Source organism: Salvelinus namaycush, chromosome 33 (genome assembly GCF_016432855.1).
Source record: "Salvelinus namaycush isolate Seneca chromosome 33, SaNama_1.0, whole genome shotgun sequence".
Lineage (NCBI taxonomy): Eukaryota > Metazoa > Chordata > Actinopteri > Salmoniformes > Salmonidae > Salvelinus > Salvelinus namaycush.
This window is the reverse complement of record NC_052339.1, coordinates 15,148,617-15,171,879: the sequence shown is the minus strand read 5'-3', so window position 1 is coordinate 15,171,879 and position 23,263 is coordinate 15,148,617. Positions and strand designations below refer to the sequence as shown.

The 23,263-nt window shown below is 43.8% G+C and overlaps 1 protein-coding gene across 1 annotated transcript; it reads left to right on the top strand.

Annotated features, from left to right (window-relative positions):
- The first annotated feature begins 1,295 nt into the window (after positions 1-1,295).
- On the top strand, positions 1,296-17,488 carry dtx3l1 (deltex E3 ubiquitin ligase 3L1). Its single transcript, XM_038972662.1, has 4 exons — positions 1,296-1,371; positions 1,478-1,632; positions 3,190-3,401; positions 17,455-17,488. Exons 1-4 carry the CDS (start codon positions 1,296-1,298, stop codon positions 17,486-17,488), a joined length of 477 nt encoding a protein of 158 aa, XP_038828590.1.
- Positions 17,489-23,263: the final 5,775 nt, after the last annotated feature.

The following is a 23,263-nucleotide window of genomic DNA, read 5'->3' as shown; positions in this document are numbered from 1 at the left end:
GTATACAAAATAAATACACTGCCCAAAAGAAAGCAACATAGAAATGTAAATATACACTATTCTGTCTTCATTGGAGTAGTAGTGTGTGCTTGTCAGGGTGTTAGTTTGTCTGTCAGTTTGTGTGAGACAATACAATTTTGTAATAGTGTGTCAGAATGTCTAATAACGAAAGTACTGTACACTGTCTATCAGTCAGTCAGTGACTGCTCCTATCTTCACGTATGGAGCTAATGTGCATGTTAACAACATCTCCATTGAAGGTTGCTCATAACCCCATTCACCAAACACTTAAAGGAAACATTTAAACAACACTGTAATTTCGACCAGTGCATGATACTAACTGACATGGTAATCTATGTCCCCATCACACTTACTCCCAAAACACAATAGGACCTGTCTGCCACACCCAGCGACCCACAACACCTGTATCATGCATGACTTGACCTGTGTGGGGAGTTTGGAGCGGTCTGTAGAGTTTTGGTCTACGTTGACATCTATTTGAAGTCACTGTACTGATAGAAAGTCCCATTTCCTGTTGTAATAGCCATTTATTTATCAGTCGAATTAAATTGTCGATGCCACCAAAACACCCGTGAACACATTTTGAGAAATGGCATTGGAAAAAGTGTAGCCTGGTCATTGATGACTCAGTTGACAATTCAAGGAACACAAGAGCTCAAGAACAGTGTTATTCTTCACCTTTGTTACAATCTACTGTAGATTAAGTCATTTAAGGCATCAACACCAACCCATCTAAATGTGATTAAGAAGCAACCAACAATAAACCACATGATACTATTTACTTTCTGCCACGCCTCCTTTTGTTGTGTGGCTGAACAAGGAAGAACCTCAACCCCTGTGCATATACTTGCAAAAAGTACCTCCCGCCACACCCACCCGCACACACATGACAGGACTGCCAGCATTATTGTCAAAAACATTTGACCGCAGCATAGTACTCAGGTGACTGCTTGGTAGAGGAAACAGAGTTATTCAGACCCAGTCCCAGACCGTAATGGTTAGTATTGGGACGAGCTGAATGAACGTGGTCTGAGCTACAGGACCAGAGGAGGAAATAAGGCCCTTGAAGAGAGACCCCAGGAGTGACAAGGCTGTGGAGACCGTCACACAGGTGAGTGTATGGGACTAAGTTTAATACATCTTGGCAATGGCCAACCATCAGACTTGCTGGTTGTTTCCACAGTTTAATACTACAATGTCTTCATTGAAATAGTTTAAAATCCTCTCTTACTGAAAGGTACATTGTCTTATTTCTCTCCCCCCACAGCCCTGCTATGGGTGCTCAACAAGATAAAATGTACTGCACCAGGTACTTGGATGGACAGGGACCCCCAGCACTGATAGACCAAGGTACACTACCTGGATATTCTTCTCTCTCTCGCTCATCCCTTTCTTTGTCTCGCTAATGATTAAGATTGAACTCTGACCCTACCTGGTTGTGTGTGTCTGCCCCCAGCTAATGGGGATGTGAAGGGGAGCTATGCTGAGGTGTCAGAGGGCAGCCAGCCGGAGGGACAGATGACATGGGTCATTCTACACAGAGACCTCCCTGGTTACCCAGGGGACAACACCATACAGATCAATTATGTTTTTGCAGATGGAATACAAACAGTAAGTTAGTGTTAAAACAAAAGGCTTCAGTACTTAGCATGTAGTTATTATACAGAATAGCATACATCATATAGCCTGGTCCCAGATCTGTTTGTACTCTTGCCAACTCCATTGCTGTCTTTGTCAAGCCAAACATACCAATAAGTGACAGGAGGAGTTGGTATGATCGCTCAAATTTCAAATTCAAGTTTGAAGTGTATTTGCCATGTGTTGGATATTTTACTCCCTTACTCACTCATACTGTCCTATTCTAAGTGTGTTCCACTTCTGAGTGTTCTGGGGAAAGAGAAACACATTCTACAGGTGCTTATAGAGAGTCTGGTGACATTCCGTCCAGTTGATGGGATGATGTGGCAAATCAGGTTAGGCTAGTTGCTAGTCATTGAGATGTTGCATACCACCGGGGAGGAAGCACAGAATGGGTGATCACTACAAGTCAGCAACTAGCATGAAGTAAATGAAATCTCTTTGAATGTATTCAGAACAGGTGCACCCCACTGGGTAAAAACTGTCTGAATCAGCATTCTTTCCACGTCATTTCAACAAAAAAAGTAAATGTGATGATGTTGAATCAACCCAACTTCTAACCTAAATCCAATGTCATGGTGACATTTTTTATTGATTTCACGTTGAATTTACGTTAGTTTATAATGAAAAGGAACAAACACAACCGGTTACCCGGCTTTAACTTTACCACTAATAAAAAGGAAAACATCAAACAGACAGGAGTGTACATAGTATTGCATCTTAGATTTTAGACTGGAGGAACAGTCATTCATGCCAGCTATTTGCTAGCCTTTTGGGGGCTCTAAGTAACATTTTGTTGGGTCCACCCACCTTTTGGCGATGCGTTTTAGTGGCCCACCTATTGATGGCGGCGAGACAAAATTGAAGTTTTAGAGTTATTTTCTACACATTTTGCCTTGGGGCGTAGAGAAAATGTTGCAGTTTTTAAGCAAGTTTGCTGCAATTCTATACATTTTGCCATGACTTAAGCCAGCCTTTTTTTTGGCAGGGGGGATTGCATCAGCAGTCACTCAATTAGCCCATGTCAGCTAAAATGATTTAGATTGGTAAGTCTACACTCTTAAAAAAAGGGTTCCTAAAGGGTTCTTCGGCTGTCCCCATAGGAAAACCCTTTTTGATTCCAGTTAGAACCATTTTGGGTTCCATGTAAAACCCTCTGTGGAAAGGGTTCTACATTGAACCCAAACGGTTCTACCTGGAACCAAAAGCATTCTACATGGAACCAAAAAGGGTTCTTCAAGCTGTTCTCCTACAGGGACAGCTGAAGAACACTTTTAGGTTCTAGATAGCCCCTTTTTTTCTAAGAGTGCAGCGGACAGCTTTCTAAACTTGTAGTAATCATGGTCGAATTACCGACCAGGGTGGGGCCCATTGATCATCAGTTATCATATTATAAACTGCAAACACTTGCCTCCAACCTATGGCAAAATGTGTAGATTTGCAGGAAATCAGCCGTAAAAATGGAAGTTTTAGAGGTATTTCACAGATCCATGATTATTTTGGATTAATTCAAATATTCTGATTTTACAGGACAAGCATCCCAATCCAGGGAAGACGTTTTTGGGAATGAGGACATTGGCGTATTTGCCCGACAACCGCGATGGAAGGAGGATCCTGGGGCTATTGAATAAGGCCTTCTACCAGAGGCTGGTCTTTACTGTAGCAACCAATGAGAATGGAGAGGATATGGTCACATGGGCGGATATACCCCATAAAACAACCCCTGATGCAGGAAAAGACAGGTTAGTGCTGGATGTGTGTGCTACAGAGCAATAGAAAAAGGCAAAGTTCCCATGTTAGTGGACTGCATTCACGGTAAACCCTCCATACATTTCAACTCAATCGGAAATTACCTTCACATTTAAATCATGCTATAACACTGAACTTTGGCGATACAGATTGAATCAAGCCCTAAATGATTTATCTTTTAATACTCGCTTTAGATCTATTATGTCTGTAAATCTATGTAATCTGTCTGACCCAGTGTTTCATCTATATTAACTCCGCATCTGTACACACAATTTCCTTTAGTCATAGATATTCATTTGTTTTTCTGATAATTCAGTGACAGCTATCCAGACCCAGACTACCTGAAAACAGCGAGAAAAATACTGAAAGACAAATGCATCGAATGAGAGGCGACTAAGATCCAATCAACATCAGTTATCAACACTGTCAACGTCAACAGTAATGTCTGAAAGGTGCTGAATGCTCTGTCGTAGCCTACAGGTCCTGGTGTACAATTATTTTAGACCTCTACAGCAGGATTACATACACGTTTATTAGCTGCTGTAATGTATCGTGTCGGTTTTGTTTCTTGAAAGCTTTGATAATATATTTGTATTTTAGATTACAGGGTCCTTATGTGCAGAATGTACAATAAACAGCTGTTTGCTATACACTCCCTCTTGTGGTTGTTTATGTCTCTACACTCACTGTGTTTCCCTCCAAAACCAGCTCGTAGGCACCTTGTTCCCTATGTAGTGCACTACTTTTGACCAGGGCCGTGTCCCAAATGGCACTCGATTCCCTATATACTGACGAATTTATATTGAATAGGAGGTGTGTTCTTCGGGATATAGTAGTCTGACATATGTCGGTGGTTCCATAAAGATAACAGCATTAATTTGAAAACTAAGGTTTGTCACATATCCACACACCAGTCTCTCCAAAGCACACAAATGACTTTTAAGCACAGTATGCTTCCCAACCTTTGTCTACCTCCCTGCAACAACACCCTAAGCCCTAGCCCCTTTTCCTGAGAAAAAAAGTTTACCCTCTAATAGTTATTATTTTTCATATCTCCTTCCTTCCTTCCTGCTGGCCTAGCGTGTTATTGGTCCAGATTGCCGAGTGTGAACTTTCCCAGGGTGACGGCAAGGCCCTCTGTTCTTTTCAAACTGAATTACAGCCTGGGCTTCATACAGACAATAAAGTCTAATCTCATTGGCTGGTCCCATTAGGGAGGTGTCTGTCATCCAGGGGCGCCTCTTAAACCACTTTCTCCTGGACGTTTCACAGTAGAGTCATCCGTCCCAACTGTCAGGGTCTGGAGCTGGAGCGGCAGCCACAGCCACCGCAACGACAGCTATCAAATCTGTCTCACCGAGGCACTCAAGTCCCCCCTCCCATGCACCTCGCAGGCTCGTATCCTCCAGCACATTCTGGCCCCCATCGTTGCCACTTCCCTTGTCATCAGAAGCCTCCTATCTCTGTCTTTCTTAGATAGACCCATGAGGAAAAGAGATGACTTGATTCTCAGTGTGTGCATGTGTTTATGTGTGTGTGTGTGTGTGAGAGAGAGAGAGAGAAAGAGAGAGAAAGAGAGAGAAAGAGAGAGAGAGAGAGAGAGAGAGAGAGAGAGAGTGAGAGAGAGAGAGAGAGAGAGAGAGAGAGAGAGAGAGAGAGAGAGAGAGAGAGAGAGAGAGAAAGAAAGAAAGATTGTGTATGTGAGTGATCGTGTCTCTGTCTCTGTTAGCAGTGTTTTGTATTACCCTTTGTGACGCAGGCAGCCCTGTGTGTAGTTAGTCTTAACTTCGTCCGACTGTATACATACTGTACGTCTCAAGGCACAGTCAATGAAGGTTAGATATGGCCAGAAATCCTTGACAATTAATGACTGCCCCTTAGACCAAAGCCAAAAAACACTTTTTTTTATCAGCCATAGAAAGCTTGAATTCTCAGCAGAAATATTTTCTCTCTCCATTTATTCCTCCTCTTCCTCTTCCTCTCCTCTCTCTGGATGAGTCCCAAATGGCACCCTATTCCCTCTCTTCCCTACCTAGTGCACTACTTTTTACCAGAGCCCTATGGGCCCGATTCAGACCAGAGTTAAGCTGTCATAAATGGAACATAATTCCCTTTTTATGCACTTTTCTCTCTATGCGTATTCTGACCAATTTATACGTTTGGGGGGGAGATCAAGTAAATTAAGGTGACTTTCACTTAATTCCCTAATAATTCCTCCACCTTTACGCGCAAGGAAACTATGAATAAGGTCTAGCGAACCTTCCAGTTCCAAGTGGGAAAGGCATGTATCTTTTTTTGGAGGATAGAAATAACACCATTCTCCATACACTGCAATTTACAACTTGATAAACACTATTGACAAGAGCTAGGTACATTAGCAATCCATTTGGACAAAGGAATTGTAAATATAAATGAATCTAGTTTTAGATATATTTGACCTTATAATCGCTGGAGACAAATGTGAAACCAGTCATATGGCAGCAAACTGAAGCACATCAACATATAAAGTTTCCCACTGTAAAGTTTATGAAAAACTGTGCCATTATGCAACATTACATTTGCACTGCCTTTTAACATGCAGCCATGGGCACTCTCAAATGTCTTAATTATAGGCTACCCTGACTTTCTCTGTCTCCTATTTCTAGCATGTTAAATATTTGCCACTATCAGTATCAACTGTCAGTAGGCCAAATAACCACACATATTCAACTGCCAATTTACTGAACGTTCCCTTCAGTTGGTTTAGCCTATATTATCATTCCATTTCCTTCCATTCTTTCATTCATCTTAATTTGCTTCCTCCTGGCTGTTGCTGAGGATCATGAGTAACAGTGGATAATATATATTTTTTAAAGACGTAGGCTAATTAAATCGTTATGGAGCGGAGTGCAGACCAAGCCATGGCGGCAATACTTTGGCTTTAGAAGTGGGGGGGGGGGCATAATTGTTATTATTATTCAATTGTTTTGGATAAACACTCCAAACAGCCTACCAGACCGCTCAGAGGCGTCCGCATGGTCCTAAAGCACACTGTTGCCTCGTTTTGTTTCACATTCCAATTATAAAACTGGGGGGGACAAAAATGCAATTTCAAAATGTGGGGGGGGCATGAAAAGTTACAACCTTGTTTGGCCGTGTCATCACACAGTTCCATTGTTAGTGCAGGGAATAGACAAAGCTATAGCCTACTATTGTACACTATTCTCTCTATTATAATTATATGTAAACTAATCTTTCAACATCACCATGGATTGAAGAACTTAATGTGGGAATTTTCAGAATGACTCAAACCACCGTTTTCTTTATTTTGTGCGAAATGGCTCTCCAACACATTTTTTAATGATTTATAAGTACTTTTCTAAACCTAAATAATCATGAGCTGAAGTAAAATATCCCAGAAATGTTCCATACACACAAAAAGCTTATTTCTCTCAAATGTTGTGCACAAATTTTCTACATCCCTGTTAGTGAGCATTTCTCATTTGCCAAGATAATCCATCCACCTGACAGGTGTGGCATATCAAGAAGCTGGTTAAACAGCATGATCATTACACAGGTGCACCTTGTGCTGGGGACAATAAAAGGCCACTCTGAAATTTGCAACTTTGTCACACAACACAATGCCACAGATGTCTCAAGTTTTGATGGATCGTGCAATTGGCATGCTGACTGCAGGAATATCCACCAGAGCTGTTGCCAGAGAATGTAATGTTCATTTCTCCAACGTTGTTTTAGAGAATTTGGCAGTAAATCCAACCTGCCTCACAACCGCAGATCCCGTGTAACCACGTTAGCCCAGGACCTAAATATCCAGCTTCTTCACCCGAGGGATGATCTGAGACCAGCCACCCGGACAGGTGATGAAACTGTGGGTTTGCAAAACCGAAGAATCTCTGCACAAACTGTCAGAAACAGTCTCAGAGAAGCTCTGACTTCAAAATGGCCAGAGTTGCTCCTTCTCAAGAAACCAACATTCGACTTATCTGACGTCAAAAATACAGACCTGTATCCCTTATTTATTTTCTTTACAAAACACTTGAGCGTGCTGTCTCTGATCAACTTTCTCATTATCTCTCTCAGAAGGATCTTCTGGATCCTAACAAGTCTGGCTTCAAGACGGGTCACTCAACCGAGACTGCTCTTCTCTGTGTCAATGAGGCTCTCCGCACTGCCAAAGCTGACTGTCTCTCCTCTGTTCTCATCCTCCTAGATCTATCTGCTGCCTTCCACATTGTGAACCATCAGATCCTCCTCTCCACCCTCTCAGGGCTGGGCGTCTCAGGCTCTGCACACTCCTGGATTGCATCTTATCTGGCAGACCGCTCCTACCGAGTGGAGTGGAGAGGAGTTGTGTCTGCACCACGTACTCTCACTACTGGTGCCCCCCAGGGCTCGGTTCTAGGCCCTCTCCTCTTCTCCAAGTCACTCGGCTCCGTCATATCCTCACATGGTCTCTCCTATCATTGCTATGCAGATGACACTCAACTGCTTTTCTCCATCCCCCCTTCTGACACCCAGGTAGTGACACACATCTCTGCGTGCCTGGCACATATCTCAACTTGGATGTCGGCCCACCATCTCAAGCTCAATCTCGACGAGACGGAACTGATCTTCCTCCCGGGGAAGGACTGCCTGCTCAAAGACCTCTCCATCACGGTTGACAACTCCACAGTATCGCCCTCCCAGAGTGCAAAGAATCTTGGCGTGACCCTGGACAATACCCTGTCATTCTCTGCACACATCAGCACACATCTCCTGCAGGTTCATGCTCTACAACATCCGTAGAGTACGACCCTACCTCACACATGAAGCAGCGCAGGTTCTAATCCTGGCACTTGTCCTCTCCTGTCTGGACTAATGCAACTCGCTGTTGGCTGGGTTCCCCGCTTGTGCCATCAAATCCCTGCAACTTATCCAGAACGTTGCAGCCCGCCTGGTTTTCAACCTTCCCAAGTTCTCTCATGTCCACTACAAGACCATGGTGCAAGAGGAACTGCCCCTCCCTACCTTTAGGCTATGCTCAAACTCTACACCCCAACCCGAGCACTCCGTTCTGCCACCTCAGGTCTCTTGGCCATCCCAAGCCTACAGGAGAGCAGCTCCCGCTCAGCCCAGTCCAAGCTCTTCTCTGTCCTGGCACCTCAATGGTGGAACCAGCTTCCCCAAAAGCTAGGACAGCAGAGTCCCTGCTCATCTTCCAAAACCATCTGAATCCCTACCTCTTCAAACAGTATCTTAAATAATCTTCCTTCTCACCTCGACCCCCCTCCCCTCAAAAAATAAAATAATAATAATAATAATATGGCGTTGTGTGGGAGCGGGTTTGCTGATGTCAACGTTGTGAACAGAGTGCCCCATGGTGGTGGTGGGGTTATGGTATGGGCAGGCATAAGCTACGGACAACGAACACAATTGTATGTTTTCTATGTCAATTTGAAGGCACAGAGATGAGATCCTGAGGCCCATGGTCGTGCCATTCATCCGCCGCCATCACCTCATGGTTCAGCAGGATAATGCACGGCCCAATGTCGCAACGATTTGTACACAATTCCTGGAAGCTGAAGATGTCCCAGTTCATCCATGGCCTGCAAACTCACCAGACATGTCACCCATTGAGCATGTTTGAGATTCTCTGGATTGACTTGTACGACAATGTGTTCCAGTTCCCGCCAATATCCAGCAACTTTGCACAGCCATTGAAGAGGAGTGGGACAACATTCCACATGCCACGATCAACAGCCTGATCAACTCTATGCAAAGAAGATGTGTCGTGCCGCATGAGGCAAATGGTGGTCACTAGGGCTGTTGCGGTGACCGTATTACCGCCACTCCGGCGATCACAAGTCATGAAGGCAGTCAAACTCCATGTGACCATTTAGTCATGGTAATTAGGCTTCTCAAAGCTCTGAAGCTGTTATTGGTCATTAGTAGTCTACCAAACTTGCTAACTGCCTGGTACTCAGCACTTTATTGTCCCTCTAATCACTCTGACACCAATGCAAATGTAATCGAAAATCTAATCAAACACTTCATGAGAGCCTATGAGCTCATGTTGCACAACATTTCTATAGGCTATGCAATTGAGCTAGACAACAGTGATGGCCTCTGTTAAAAAGGGGAGGATCCCATCAGCTTTCTGGCTAGGCCTAAAATATTTATTTTTCAACTTTCCTAATATTAAGCACATTGCTTATCTTTACAACAGGAGTATAGGCTACCTGGCTGGCATGAAAATGAACCATGAGAAAAGCTCCTCCATTCGCTATTTAAGTGCATAGATGACATATTTTTTCCCCGCTGCCCCTGTTTGGAGACAAGTGCATGATAATGGTGCATTCTAAATTAAAACAAATTTCACAAATATATTATTTAGTATATGTAAAGAAAAAAATCAAGAATAGTCTGATGGGTGACAATATTTTTTTGCAACTTTTTAGAATCATAGCCGCACATTAATCGGCTTTACAGGGGGTGTAGAGCCTGACTGCATACATAAGCAGCGTGTGAGTTTCAAGTTTGGGGAAGATCATTTTCACCATAAAGATTCACCTTCATAATAAACTCAGTTAAATATTTGAAATTGTTGCATGTTACGTTTATATTTTTGTTCAGTGTAGATGGCTTTCTTTCATTGATCCCTAATATTCTCAACCTGTTCCCTCGATATATTCTAGTGAGTCTGTAGAAAAAAGTCTAACTATGTAAAAGGAACACTGTATTTAAAGGGATGGCTTAAGATAAATGTACTGAAAACCCTATTCAATGAAAACTCCACCACAAAATATGTTGGCCAGCAAGTGGGAGGGTTTTCAGCAGTTGAATGAAATGTATTCAGAGTGTGCAAGGTAGCCACACCTGAAGAGCGCATTACACGACTGAATAAGGTAGGCTAAGGATGAATACCAACAACTGAGAAGTGTGTAGGAAAGGCATGTGTAGGAAAGGCATGTGTAGGAAAGGCATGTGTAGGAAAGGCATGTGTAGGAAAGGCATGTGTAGGAAAGGCATGTGTAGGAAAGGCATGTGTAGGAAAGGCATACATTCCGAAGTTGGAATCGACCCCTATGGGAATAGTTGCCATTTGGGATGCAACCAATGTCTCTCTGTACTAAGCGGTGTACAGTTCCCTTGTTAGTGGTGATGAATGGGCTGTGGGGCTGGTTTCATTAGGGTCTTTAATTTGAACCATAATTAGATGCAATCCCTTTTAGAAGACAAAGCAGATTCCCAGACAGTTCATTAAAAGACATGGGCCACAAACGCTGAAGATGGATGCTTCTGGTTTCACTGGCCTGGGTCTCTCAGTCTGGGCCTTGTTCACAGTTTACTGAACTGAACCCCCATGAGGCAACTTTCCCCTCTTTACTCTGTAGTCCCCACACTGGCAGAGAAATGGTGGTGATTTTAGTTTAAAAAAGCAGGTAAAAGGAAACAGTTCATTTCTATGTAAAAGTGTTGATGTTGACAATACCACACTTTTCTCATACAATAGTGATAATTATGTCACATTGTTAAGAGAAATTAGACTATAATCTTGAGATGAAGTGAATGTAAAACGCTGTTTGGTTAGTGTGGTTAGCTAGCACCATGCGCACAGATCTAATATTTTAGTTATCTTATCAAACAATAGGGATGATGATAAAGTTTGATGATGGTCAGGTTGTTCATAGAACTGACTGAGTAGGGGCAAACCCATTATTATAAACAAATACCTCCGGACAAACATGCAATCAGTAGCTGTGTGCATTATTGATCAGGGATAGAGAGGAAGGAGTAATGAAGCTATGCCTTGTGTCCAGGGTTTTGGAATGAGAAAAGAAGAAGGAGAAGAACTTTTAGGTCAACCAAGAGTTTTAACCACACAGAAAGTGCTTGTGGGTTTCTTGGAAAAACAGTGTAAAAAGAGGAATGAAAACACAACATAGACTTGAATCGTCAGGGCTGTCATATGAGCTATTGTGTCTCGTCAGGGGAACAGCCAGTCTAGCGTCCCTCCCTGTCCATCTGACAGAAGTTTGCGCTGCATCCCATTTGTGTCACTGTGTCTCCTGTTTTACAGGCCCTATAAACCCTCCATGACAAGGGGGAAAAGAGATGGTAAGCCATCAATTAGACCTGAATGGTGTCCGTAAAAAAAAACAGGCTGATGCCACAAAGGTGAGCTGAGTCAATCTCAGAAGGAAAATGGTTTACGGTGTGATAAATCTTACAGAGAGAGGTGGATAGCATGGAGACATCTCCGGCCCTGTGGAGGTTACGGGATGTCCTCTCCTCTTTCCCTGAGGTTATCAAAACAGAAAGGTAGAGTTATTTAGCTAGCTGATCCAGACAGAACAGGGACACACAGGATCCGTATGTACAACAAGGTCATCTTATTTGGAGAACAAACTGGCCAAGATGTTGATTGGCTTCTTCCATAGAGGTGGAAATGAACTTTGACAATCCCTGAAAAGGCCTGCACATGGAAAACTATTTGTTTACATAGGACAAGGTTAATCAACAGGGGTACAGAGGAGGGAATGTGTGTGTGAGACGTTAAGAGACGGGGGCGACCAGCCGTCTGTGAATATGTTTGTGATTTACAACATTCTGCTCAAGACAGGATTCCAAGATTCCAATGCATCATCGGGGGCACACTGCCTGGCCTCCAGGACACCTACAGCACCCGATGTCACAGGAAGGCCAAAAAGATCATCAAGGACATCAACCAGCCGAACCACTGCCTGTTCACCCCGCTATCATCCAGAAGGCGAGGTCAGTACAGGTGCATCAAAGCTTGGACCGAGAGACTGAAAAACAGCTTCTATCTCACGGCCATCAGACTGTTAAATAGCCATCACTAGCCAGCCTCCACTCAGTACCCTGCCCTGAACTTTGTCACTGTCACAACCAGTTACCACCCGGTTACTCAACCCTGCACCTTAGAGGCTGCTGCCCTATGTACATAGACATGGAATCACTGGTCACTTTAATGTTTACATACTGTTTTACTCATTTCATATGTATATACTGTATTCTAGTTAATGCCATCCTGTTCAATTATTGCTGTATATATACTGTTCTATCCTACGTATTGTACAGATATACTAAATATTCTATCCACATACTGTCCATAATGTCTATAATGTCTATACATCCAATCATATACAGTATATATATTTATACTCCGGACTCTGACATTGCTCGTCCTAATATTTATATATTTCTTAATTCCATTCTTTTACTTTTAGATCTGTGTGTATTGTTGTGAATTGTTAGATACTACTGCACTGCTGGAACTAGGAACACAAGCATTTCGCTATACCCGCAATAACATCTGCTAAATATGTGTATGCGCCCAATACAATTTATTTGATTTGATTTCTAAGGTACCAGACTCCATGCTTTCAAAAAGCCACCACACAAACCTCTGTCTCACACACACATTGAAAAGGCAACACCCATCACATACCCACTCAATCCCTACAATGCCATTCATATCATATCTAGACCCTGGCTCTTTCCACCCTTCCCCTTTCCCTTCCCCTGTATCTCTTTGAGGCTGTGCTCTTTTCATTTCTGACAGAGACCTGTCACACACTCTGTGCCCCCAGTGTCCCCACTTTGTCCTCTTACAGCGCTAGCCAAAGACTCAGAGATGGTCTGACCTGATAGCCCTCAGGCCGATTGTATACTAAGGTTAGCTGTTTGCTACTCTCATACAGAGACACTACAGTGTGTTGATATCTTTCTATAGCCCCGAAGAGCAATGCTTCTATGGAGTCAGAGATCTGATACAGTGAGACCTTCATTGGCCCCTCGCCTGCACTCCTCCTTTTAGCTAACATTCAGTCTTTTGAGAGGCCAGAGATGGAGGGTTGTGATACCGTCGACCTAGAGTCGTCGTCTTTCTCCCACTTGTGTCACTCACTCAAAACCCAGTGACGCACTTCACGTTGCCTTTATGCTCTCTGGACACTGTTTAAAAAAAATGCCATTAAATAAGTCCATTAAATAGATACACTATATGACCAAACGTATGTGGACACCTGCTCGTCGAAAATCTCATTCCAAAATCATGGGCAACAATATGGAGTTTGTCTGCTATAATAGCCTCCACTCTCCTAGGAAGGCTTTCCACTAGATGTTGGAACATTGCTGCGGGGACTTGCTTCCATTCAGCCACAAGAGCATTAATGAGGTCGGGCACTGATGTTGGGCGATTGTCAGACCAACCACATCTATCGTATGTCTTACAGGCCATGCTAGTGAGAGCCCCTTGCTCTGGCTCGATACCTCCTTACCCCAATAAAGCTCCAGTGTAGTGCTCTGTTTTCAGATGAGACCAGTGGGACCACTCTGCTGGTGGTGTTCTCTACTGCCATTTAGACAGAATAATACAGAGAAAGGAGACCATGTTACATAGAGAGGAGTGCGTTTGTAGATACAGTAGCTAGCTGCTCATAGAGAAAAGGTGTCATTGCACGTACAGTGCATGTGTCAGAAGGTGAACATTGACAGGTTCTTTAGGATCTGGGTTGAGCAGGCAGAGCGAAGTAGAGACAAAACACAAAAAAGAAAAAGCATATAAAATGGACCCCTACTTTACAACTGCCCACTCTGAGGCCCAGATCTTGCCGACTACGCCAAATATCACACAGTGGAAAAGTGACAGGTACCTTAGGATCTGGGTTGAGCTGGCAGTGTGATCCCAGCTTCAGCCCAGCCTTAGCCCCAGCTCAGCCAAACCCAGCCCCAACCCAGCCCATGCAGCTCCTCTCCCAGCCTTGATCCTGACCTTGCAGGTCCCTGGGTGCTCCAGCATGGGTCCTAGATGGATGGGGTGACCCTGCTTGCTTAGTCCCCAGTCCCCTCAATGCACAACACAGCCCCCCTCAAAACTCGATTCAGTGATTAATGAGCTTTAAGGTGACAAATCGCCCCTGTGGCTCAGCTGTGGGATCGAGCACTAGGTCGCTTCATACGTTGGCCATCGCCACCCATTCAATCGATGCTGCAATGTTTCTTTTTTTAATCCTCATTTTCTCTCTTTGTTTCTCTCTCTTTGTTTCACTTTCTCTATTACCCCCCTCTCTCTGTCTGTCTCCCTCTGTCTCTCTCTGTCACTCTCTCTTTCTCTCCCCCTCTCTCTCAAAGTGACATCACAACAAAGCAGAGAATAAAATATCCTTTTTCAACACTTTTGACATACTAATTTGATCTGACAGAATGCAATGTACTAGTGTGCAGCCTTTATGCTTTCCCATAAAGTGTGTTTGTGGAGGTTTTGTGTTATTTCAATGTACTCAACAAATTTTCAACCCAAATGGAAAACTCACTTGACTAATATTATGTTGGCCATTGAGGATGTAACACATAACCCCTATGCGTTATCAAAGCAATAACCTTGATATTTACACTTCCCAACCCTTGCCATAATATTCTAATATCCTGGTTCTATTTGCTCTCTTAATGATGGGTGTATTTTAATAAACAGAGTGGGTGGAGATGTGTGAGTTGGCAATGGGGACATTAAAAGCTATTCACACAGTGGCAACGAGGACGTAATCAGAGTGTACACAGACACAAATACACACACAAACACACGCACGCACGCACACACACACACGGGCAGAGGCGATTCACCGGGTAAAGGTTAGATCTGAGAGAAAATTGGCTTTTCTATATTGAATAATTAATGCGATCATCTTCTCTCTGATGGCCCTGCTCTCATTCGCTGGGACACTGCTTCATGTTAAACAAACAGGACATCTGATTGGTCAGGGGAGAACTTAGGGGGGGTTCTACGATATGCTGTCAACATTATACAAGCTCAGGGGACTCCAGTGACATGTAAAATGTTTGCCACTTGGCTAGCTGAGCTAAAGACATAGTTCTTTCACCTGAAATGAAATAGGCTTCATTCCTTTTGACAATTCTTATAAATAACCAACCAGACAACATCATTATTTGTGAGACTTTTAAAGCAGCGCAAAGGTTTCAGCTTTGTTCTGTAACAAAACACCCTCTTTCTCTCTTGAGATAGACCCACATGCTTCCAGGATAAATGTCATATCTCTTTCTATGTGCAGCCGGGCTGGGCAGCAGGCAGCCTCAGAGACAAAGTTATTACAGAGGCAGAGCTGCCAAAATGGATGACACTGTGGTGGGTAGACCACTTCTCCCTTTTATTTCTTAATAAAAGGATTTCTCTCCCCGACGGCTGATAGATTTCTGCCTGTTTCTGCCTGGAGAGAAGCAGAGGAGAGGGGAAACCCGAGGAGGATATGTTTCCTGACAGTGGGTCTGTCTTCTTAATGACACAGACTTCAACATAACCTTCAATAGCCGCGCACCGCACATGGTGCCGGGCAGAGCCGCCCTCTTCACTGACAGTTTACCCAGGTCCCCCGGCTCCAATAAATGTCATGCGCTCATCACTCTCTGACCACCGGCCAATTTGAAACCCCCGACTTAACGGACAAGTCATAAATCGGAACATACAGACCCCATTTCTCGCTCTCTCTCAGGTCTATCTATGTGTGTGTGTGTGTGTGTTTGGCCTGAGGAATCTCCACCTCTCCACCATAATATTCCATATGTTCATTTCAGCTCCCTCCCTCCCTCCACCTCCTCCTCCTCTTCCACCTCTCTCTTACTTCATCTTCTCTTTCTTTATGGCCAACATTTAAAGCCCTGATGGTCTCGCTAAGCTAGCATTTGTCTGGAGGGCTTATGGGGTGTTGGAGGGGGTGGGCAGAGGTAATATTTACCATGTGTGAGGGACTTCATAACTCCCTACTGGTATAGGCAGTTTTCATAGGGTTGATGGGGTGATATTAGAGGCATGGTATAGGCAGAGTGAGACACTCTTTAGATAAGGTTGGGGGGAGGTTAGGGGCATGGAGATATGAAGAGGTTACCGCAAATGACTATTTCCCACTGCAGGAATGACCTGCGAGATAAACAAAGATGATAGATTATTTGAAGCTGCCAAATATAATAAAAAACAAGAGCAGTAAAACCTGAAATCTGTTTTCTTGATGAATGCTCCACACACTGGTGACCTTAAGGAGTGACACTTGTTACCCATAACCCTCCGTTTAACTTTCGATGGCTACGTCCAAAATGGCACCCTATTCTCTACACAGTGTACTACTTTTGACCAGGGCCCATGGTGCTCTGGTCAAAAATAGTGCACTACATACACTCTTAGAAAAAAATGTGCCATCTAGAACCTAAAAGGGTTCTTAACCTGTCCCCATAGGATAAGCCTTTGAATAACCCTTTTGATTCCAGGTAGAACCCTTTTGACTTCCATGTAGAAACCTGTACATGGAACCCAAAAGAGTTCTACCTGGAACCAAAAAGGGTTCGACCTGGAAGCAAAAAGGGTTCGACCTGGAACCAAAAAGGGTTCTCCTATGGGGACAGCCGAAGAACACTTTTGGTACCCTTTTTTCTAAGAGTGTAATGAATAGGGTGTCATTTCTTCCCCAGTACTCTCTCCCTGTGCTCATTTTCCCTGGTCGTCAGGACCTTGGCTGTCAGAGGGTTGTTGAACGAGTGCAGCCTCTCACAGTGACAGGTATTCATGTGTGATTAATGGGCCAGGACCAGCTCTGTGTGGGTGAGGCAGAAGTCCTATCAAACTAGAGAAAATCACAGCAATTAGTGACTGACTGATGAGGTCACTCACCATGCTGCTTCCTGCTGGGGGTTTAGAATATCCTGTTCACCCTGACACTACTCAAAAGGACTATAATACACCACATAGACACATAGAGAAAGGCTTTGTCCATCCTGTTTGGGTTGCATTTGTTTCTTGCAAAGCTGAAGACATTTATTTAGTCTCTGAGTCATTCAATTATAAGAACCCTGCATTCAAAATGCAACACAAGCAATTGACAAAGTGAGAGATCCATCCTATTCTCATCCTGTTCTCATCCATAGGGATCAGGCGTGTGTGTGGGGAGGGGCGGAGGTCGACATAGGAGCGTAAGGTGTTTTTAAAGAGGAACCAAAGAGCAATCTCCATTCCTGTCACCTGTGTTCTGACCACCCCAGAGTACAGGGGACACGGGCGGACCTGGACATCTGACCCACAGATTTAAAATGGAGGCTTGAACAAGGCCCCTCTATCACCAAGGGTCCAGAGTGATGAACTACACCCACACCTCCATGAGACAGCAACAATACATCCCTTCAATTCCTTCCTCCCTCTGTCCATACCTTCCAATACCTCATTCATTTTCTCTCTCTCTCTCTCTCTCTCTCTCTCTCTCTCTCTCTCTCTCTCTCTCTCTCTCTCTCTCTCTCTCTCTCTCTCTCTCTCTCTCTCTCTCTCTCTCTCTCTCTCTCTCTCTCTCTCTCTCTCTCTCTCCCTGCACGAGCGTCCAGCCTTCACCTAGGTTTACCCATTCGACTCACCCCCCCTTCAACTCTCCACCCCTTCACCTCTCCACCTCTTCTCCGATCCATCCATCCCACCACCCAGCCCACCACCTCCTCAACCCCTCCTTAAAGACATTGCGGAGATGCAATCGTTTCCAAACTCCTTGTGAGTGATCCCCCAGCCCGAACGTATGCGTGTTAGGGTGTTAGGGTATTCAGGCCCACGGGTGGCAGATGACTGATAGCGCTGTGTCTGCGAGGGGAAACTGAATGATGGCTGTTGGACCACATGGTAACAGAACAGAGGGTGTGTGTATTTAGACAGAGCTGAGGAGAGGAAGGATAGAGCAGTAGCCAAACCTACCCTGCCCTGCAGCTCAGATCCTACCAAATCCGCACAAGCAAGATTACTAGACTTATCTAACAATATCATACCTTTCTGATAATTCATTCTTTTCTAGAATCACTTTATGCAACGTACATTAATTCTGACCTAATTAACACATTATAAATGCATTAATAGAACACCATAATATGTGCGCGGTAGGTAGTCTAGTGGTTAGAGCGTTGGGCCAGTAACCAAAAGGCTGCTGGTTGGAATACCTGATCTGACAAGGTGAAAAGTCTGCCAATGTGCCCTTGAGCAAGGCACTTAACCCTCATTTGCTCCAGGGATGCCGTACTACTATGGCTGACCCTGTAAAACACATTTCACTGCACCCATCTGGTGTATGTGACAATAAAACATATTTGTTGTTAGTCGGTATAAGTGATCCAGTAAATCTGAGTAAGTTGGGGGAAAAAATGACTATGAGTACTCTGAGTAGCCTTTTGCCAACTCACACCTGGCCCTGGCCCTGGCCCTGGCCCTGGCCCTGGCCCTGGCCCTGGCCCTGGCCCTAGCCCTGGCCATAGTAACAAAACATTTCCTTCCAGTTGAAGTGATTCAGAAGAACCTCCTGTGTGCAATCAGGTCCGCCCACACAAACAAACCACAACAGACTGTTTACAGGACAATAATCATACTCACATATTGGTAATTAGGTGTCAACTGCACCCTCAAGTCTAGCAACCCTCTGGAAGGTATTGATCCCTAAGCTGTGGTAAACAACACCGAGTTAATTATGAGTTAAATGGAGGACACAACCACCAGTAGTCATAATAGCTTTAATCCGCCTTAAATTCTGCTGGACAGTTATCAACCAGACGGAAGGGGGCGGGAGAGGGGGGGTTCTGACAGCGCTATCGCCGATGACGACTGACAGGCGGGTGTTTTGGAGCGCTGGTTGTGGTGTTGGGGAGGAGTGACGCATTGTCTCCTGGGTAATGCTGGCCTACGGTAATGAGTCCTCAACGTGGCTGTCTCCCAGGCTCCCGGCTTGTCTGGGGGAGGAAAGTTTACAATTTATAGCTGTGATCACAGAAGCTGATAAGCCCAGGGGCCGTATGTATCAAACATCTCAAAGTACTGTAGAAGTGTTGATTTAGGATCAGTTTTTCCTTTGAAATCAAACTGAATAAGATTACATGGACAGAAAGAACCTGATCCTAGATCAGCCCTCCTATTCTGAGATGCTTGATACATACGACCCGAGCCCAGCTTTGCAAGGTGGCTGTGGGATTGTTGTTTTTGAAGTTGTGCTGTTGGGTCCACTACAGCCCCCACAGAGTAAGGCCCCCATTTGGGTTTCTCCCAAAGAATAGACACGCACACGTATGCACACGTGCACAAACGCGCACACACCCCTCCCCTGCCACACCCCCTCCAATTGGGTTTTTCAAATCTCTGCCTCAGCCCAACCCTCCTCGATTTAATAAGGAATTACAATTATTTGTCATTCTAATCTGTCTAGTCAGACAGAAGGAGATATAAAGAGGACGGTAGGGCCATGTTGGACAACAGGGCGTGTGTATGATTCATCACTCTGTCCTCCGGCCCCAGATTAATATTTGAATGTAATTATTACTTCCCTAGCCATTAGCGTACTGGCTAAATGAAATCATGTGAAAGAGGTATTTCATTAAAGTTACCACAGATGGGGAAAGGAGAAATCACTGGCGAGGCGATCCCAGTCCTAGATGACCGATGGGACCCTACAGACAGACATGGAACACTCAGGGTTCTGGAATGCTGTTCTGCATTTTAATGTGGAACTGGTATGATCATTGCAGTGTAGCCATGGCTATAAAACATTCAGAAGGACATGCCTTTATTATTTAGGCCACAATAAACAAGACATAAATCAATGACTAGATCTAAATGTTTGGATTGAATTGGATTTTATACAAACACTTCTAATGCGGAAATATTGAGTCATTGAAAGGGGTCAGCGGCTTCATGAATAGGCTGAATGAAATAAAATGTACAAGGTGAACAGGTGTTGAGAGCCACAAAAAATGCATTATAGTTGAAATATTAGAAGACCAATATAACTTATTTTATATAAACTTGATTCATAAACATTTTCTAGGGAATGTATTACTTTATTTTTCTTCTTTAAAAGGACAACAAATTGCATGTAAAACTGTTAGGCTTTCAGACAGACTGTTACTGTACCTATAATACATACTGTAGATATTTTTTTAAACAGAGCTGCAGTTCAATCAATTACAAATAGACAGAGCCATACATGAGTTCAAAATGATAAGAAGACAGTTGGTGTGTGTGTGTGTGTGTGTGTGTGTGCGTGTGTGTGCGTGCGCGTGTGACAAACACACCCAGTGGAAGAAAGCCAAGTGGAGTTTGCTAGCTGGAGGTGACAGCTTAAAGACTGTCAGGTATGTTTCTGTCCCACTGTGTTAAAGAACACACACACCACGCTACATGGCTCTATACTCACATATAATTTACACCGCTGCTATAAGGGCGTCAAAAGAACGAAGACATTTTGTAAATGAGAGGTTTGGGGAGGATCATATCATACAATAGATCCATACCAACTCAGATGGATCTCAAGGGGGCATTAACACACACACACACACACACACACACACACACACACACACACACACACACACACACACACACACACACACACACACACACACACACACACACACACACACACACCGTCACAGTATGAATGTGGTGATCTGAGGCAGGGTGATCCTTAGTGCTAGTGACTGGGTCACATGGTCATATGTAACGGAACCCTCCCGCTCTAGAACCATACTAGCTCCATTCTCCACTCCTCCACTGAGCTAATGTTCTGTCACAGCTAATGAGAGTGGTGGAACCAGAGTGATGGATCCGCTCTGGCATCTCCTCAGAGAACTATCCTACACTCAGTGTAGTGGAGATAGAGATCTCTACTCCTTAGACTCCTAAGGTGTTGTGTGTAAATGTGTATAATACAGGGAGACACATTCGCTAATTACTATTAGCTTGTGTCATGTTAGGTCCTTTCTTACTTTGAGCCAATGATTTGTGAAAGAAACCTAATTCTCTTCCTATACTGTAAAACATTATGCATCAACTATATTTAATTGTGAATTACACCAAAACAAATCCTAACAGTTTAACCATTAAGGCAAGGTAGTCTGCGGGCTACAGTCCACAACAATAACACTGCCTTGTATAAAGCGAGCAGACACTTTTTACAAGGTTGGTTCCCTTCCGGCTAGAGGGGACAGCCTGTTTTGTCCTTGAGATCCTGTACCCAGCGTAGCTCTCATACTCTCAATGGTGATTTATAGATGGTATTGTTGTGCTTCTCAATATTGTTCAATACACAGACTGTGATTACCTCGTCCCCCTGCCACTCTGGACCTTGTCATGGCTTCCTTCCAAATGGCGCCCTATTCCCTATGTAGTGCACTACTTTTGATCAGGGCCCATAGGGTTCTCGTCAAAATGTGTGCACTACATAGGGAATAGGGTGCCATTTCAGACATAGTGTCACGTTCCTGACCTGTTTTCCTTTGTTTTGTATTTATTTTAGTTGGTCAGGGCGTGAGTTGGGTGGGTTGTCTATGGTTGATTTTCTATGTTGGGATTTTGTGTTCGGCCTGGTATGATTCTCAATCAGAGACAGCTGTCAATCGTTGTCCCTGATTGAGAATCATACTTAGGCAGCCAGGGTTTCACTTGTGTTTGGTGGGTGTTTGTTCCTGTGGAGGTTTTGTTGCCACACAGGACGGTTTAGGTTTTGTCACGTTGGTTGTTTTTTGTATTTTGAAGTGTTTTGTTGATTTTCATTAAAAGAATGAACACTAACCACTCTGCGTTTTGGTCCCCACCTTCTGTCAGCGAGGACAGCCGTAACACATAGTCCCTGTTTGAGATGTCTGCCTGGTGTTATAAGGCCCCTAATGGCCCTGGGGCCCCTTGACAAAATCATTGTTTTGGGCAGGATTTTGATAGCCTGGAATCCAAACTGATATGTTCTGTTTTAATGGTGAAATTGAGCATATCAGTTTAGATTCCAGGCTATGATTAGTTTGGGTCATTTCAGTTTTAATAAGAGGGAATTCAACACTGTTTGTGTTATGTGGGCAGGAAAGGGGATGCACTGTCATGGGCCTGTCCTGTCTAACCATGTAAAGCACCCGTTGAAAGGGCACATACAACCACGTACGCATGAAGACATGCACACAGCATAGGATCATATGCACTCCAAAATACTGATGCCACAGGGAAGAAGTCGTAATACTTCCTTTTCCCAAAAAACATAGTGAACGACAGTTTGGCCATGCTTTCAAAATATCTGTAACTTGACACATCTAAAACAAAAACTATTTACATGTGTTACAACATACATATTAAATAAACAGCTGTTAAATTGGACTGGATGGAATGAAGTGGAACAGCATTCATCCACATTTGGATGGAGGACAGGACGGAGCCAATGATAACTGTCAGATGGACATAAAACTGTCAATTAAAAATGATCTCTCAGAGCCTATCCATTTTGAAGTCAGTTCCACGACCACTATCCCAATTTAAGCTCTGATATTACCGTAGTGTAAGTGTTAGTTGAAGAGCTATTTCAATTCAATCATTATATTGGATAACACATTCACAGAAAATAACAGTCTACTTACTATCAGAATTAAACAATCGTTGATCTCTTTGAGCACACATCATTCGGTTATGTTACACTTCTTCAGAAAGCAGGGAAATCTATGCCCTTAGGCTGTGAAGCGTGGTGGCTCGTATGTGCTGGAAAAATGAAGAATCAAAGCAATAGTCTTTATGCAATGCCTGCTCTCTTCCTAGTCCACTTTCTCTATCCATAGTGAAATGCATACACCTTTTCTTTGAAATATTGGAATTGCTGTGGTTTAATGATAATAAAAGTCAATTTGTGCAGATAACCGTAACAAGACAAAGGAGCTTGCAGACACTGCCACCTATTGGCAAGAGAGGAAAGCTATCTGGCTAAACTAAAGCATAGAATGTCTAACTCCCAAATGGCACCCTATACCTATAAAGTGCACCCTGTGGGCCTATGTCAAAACTAGTGCACTATATAGGGAATAC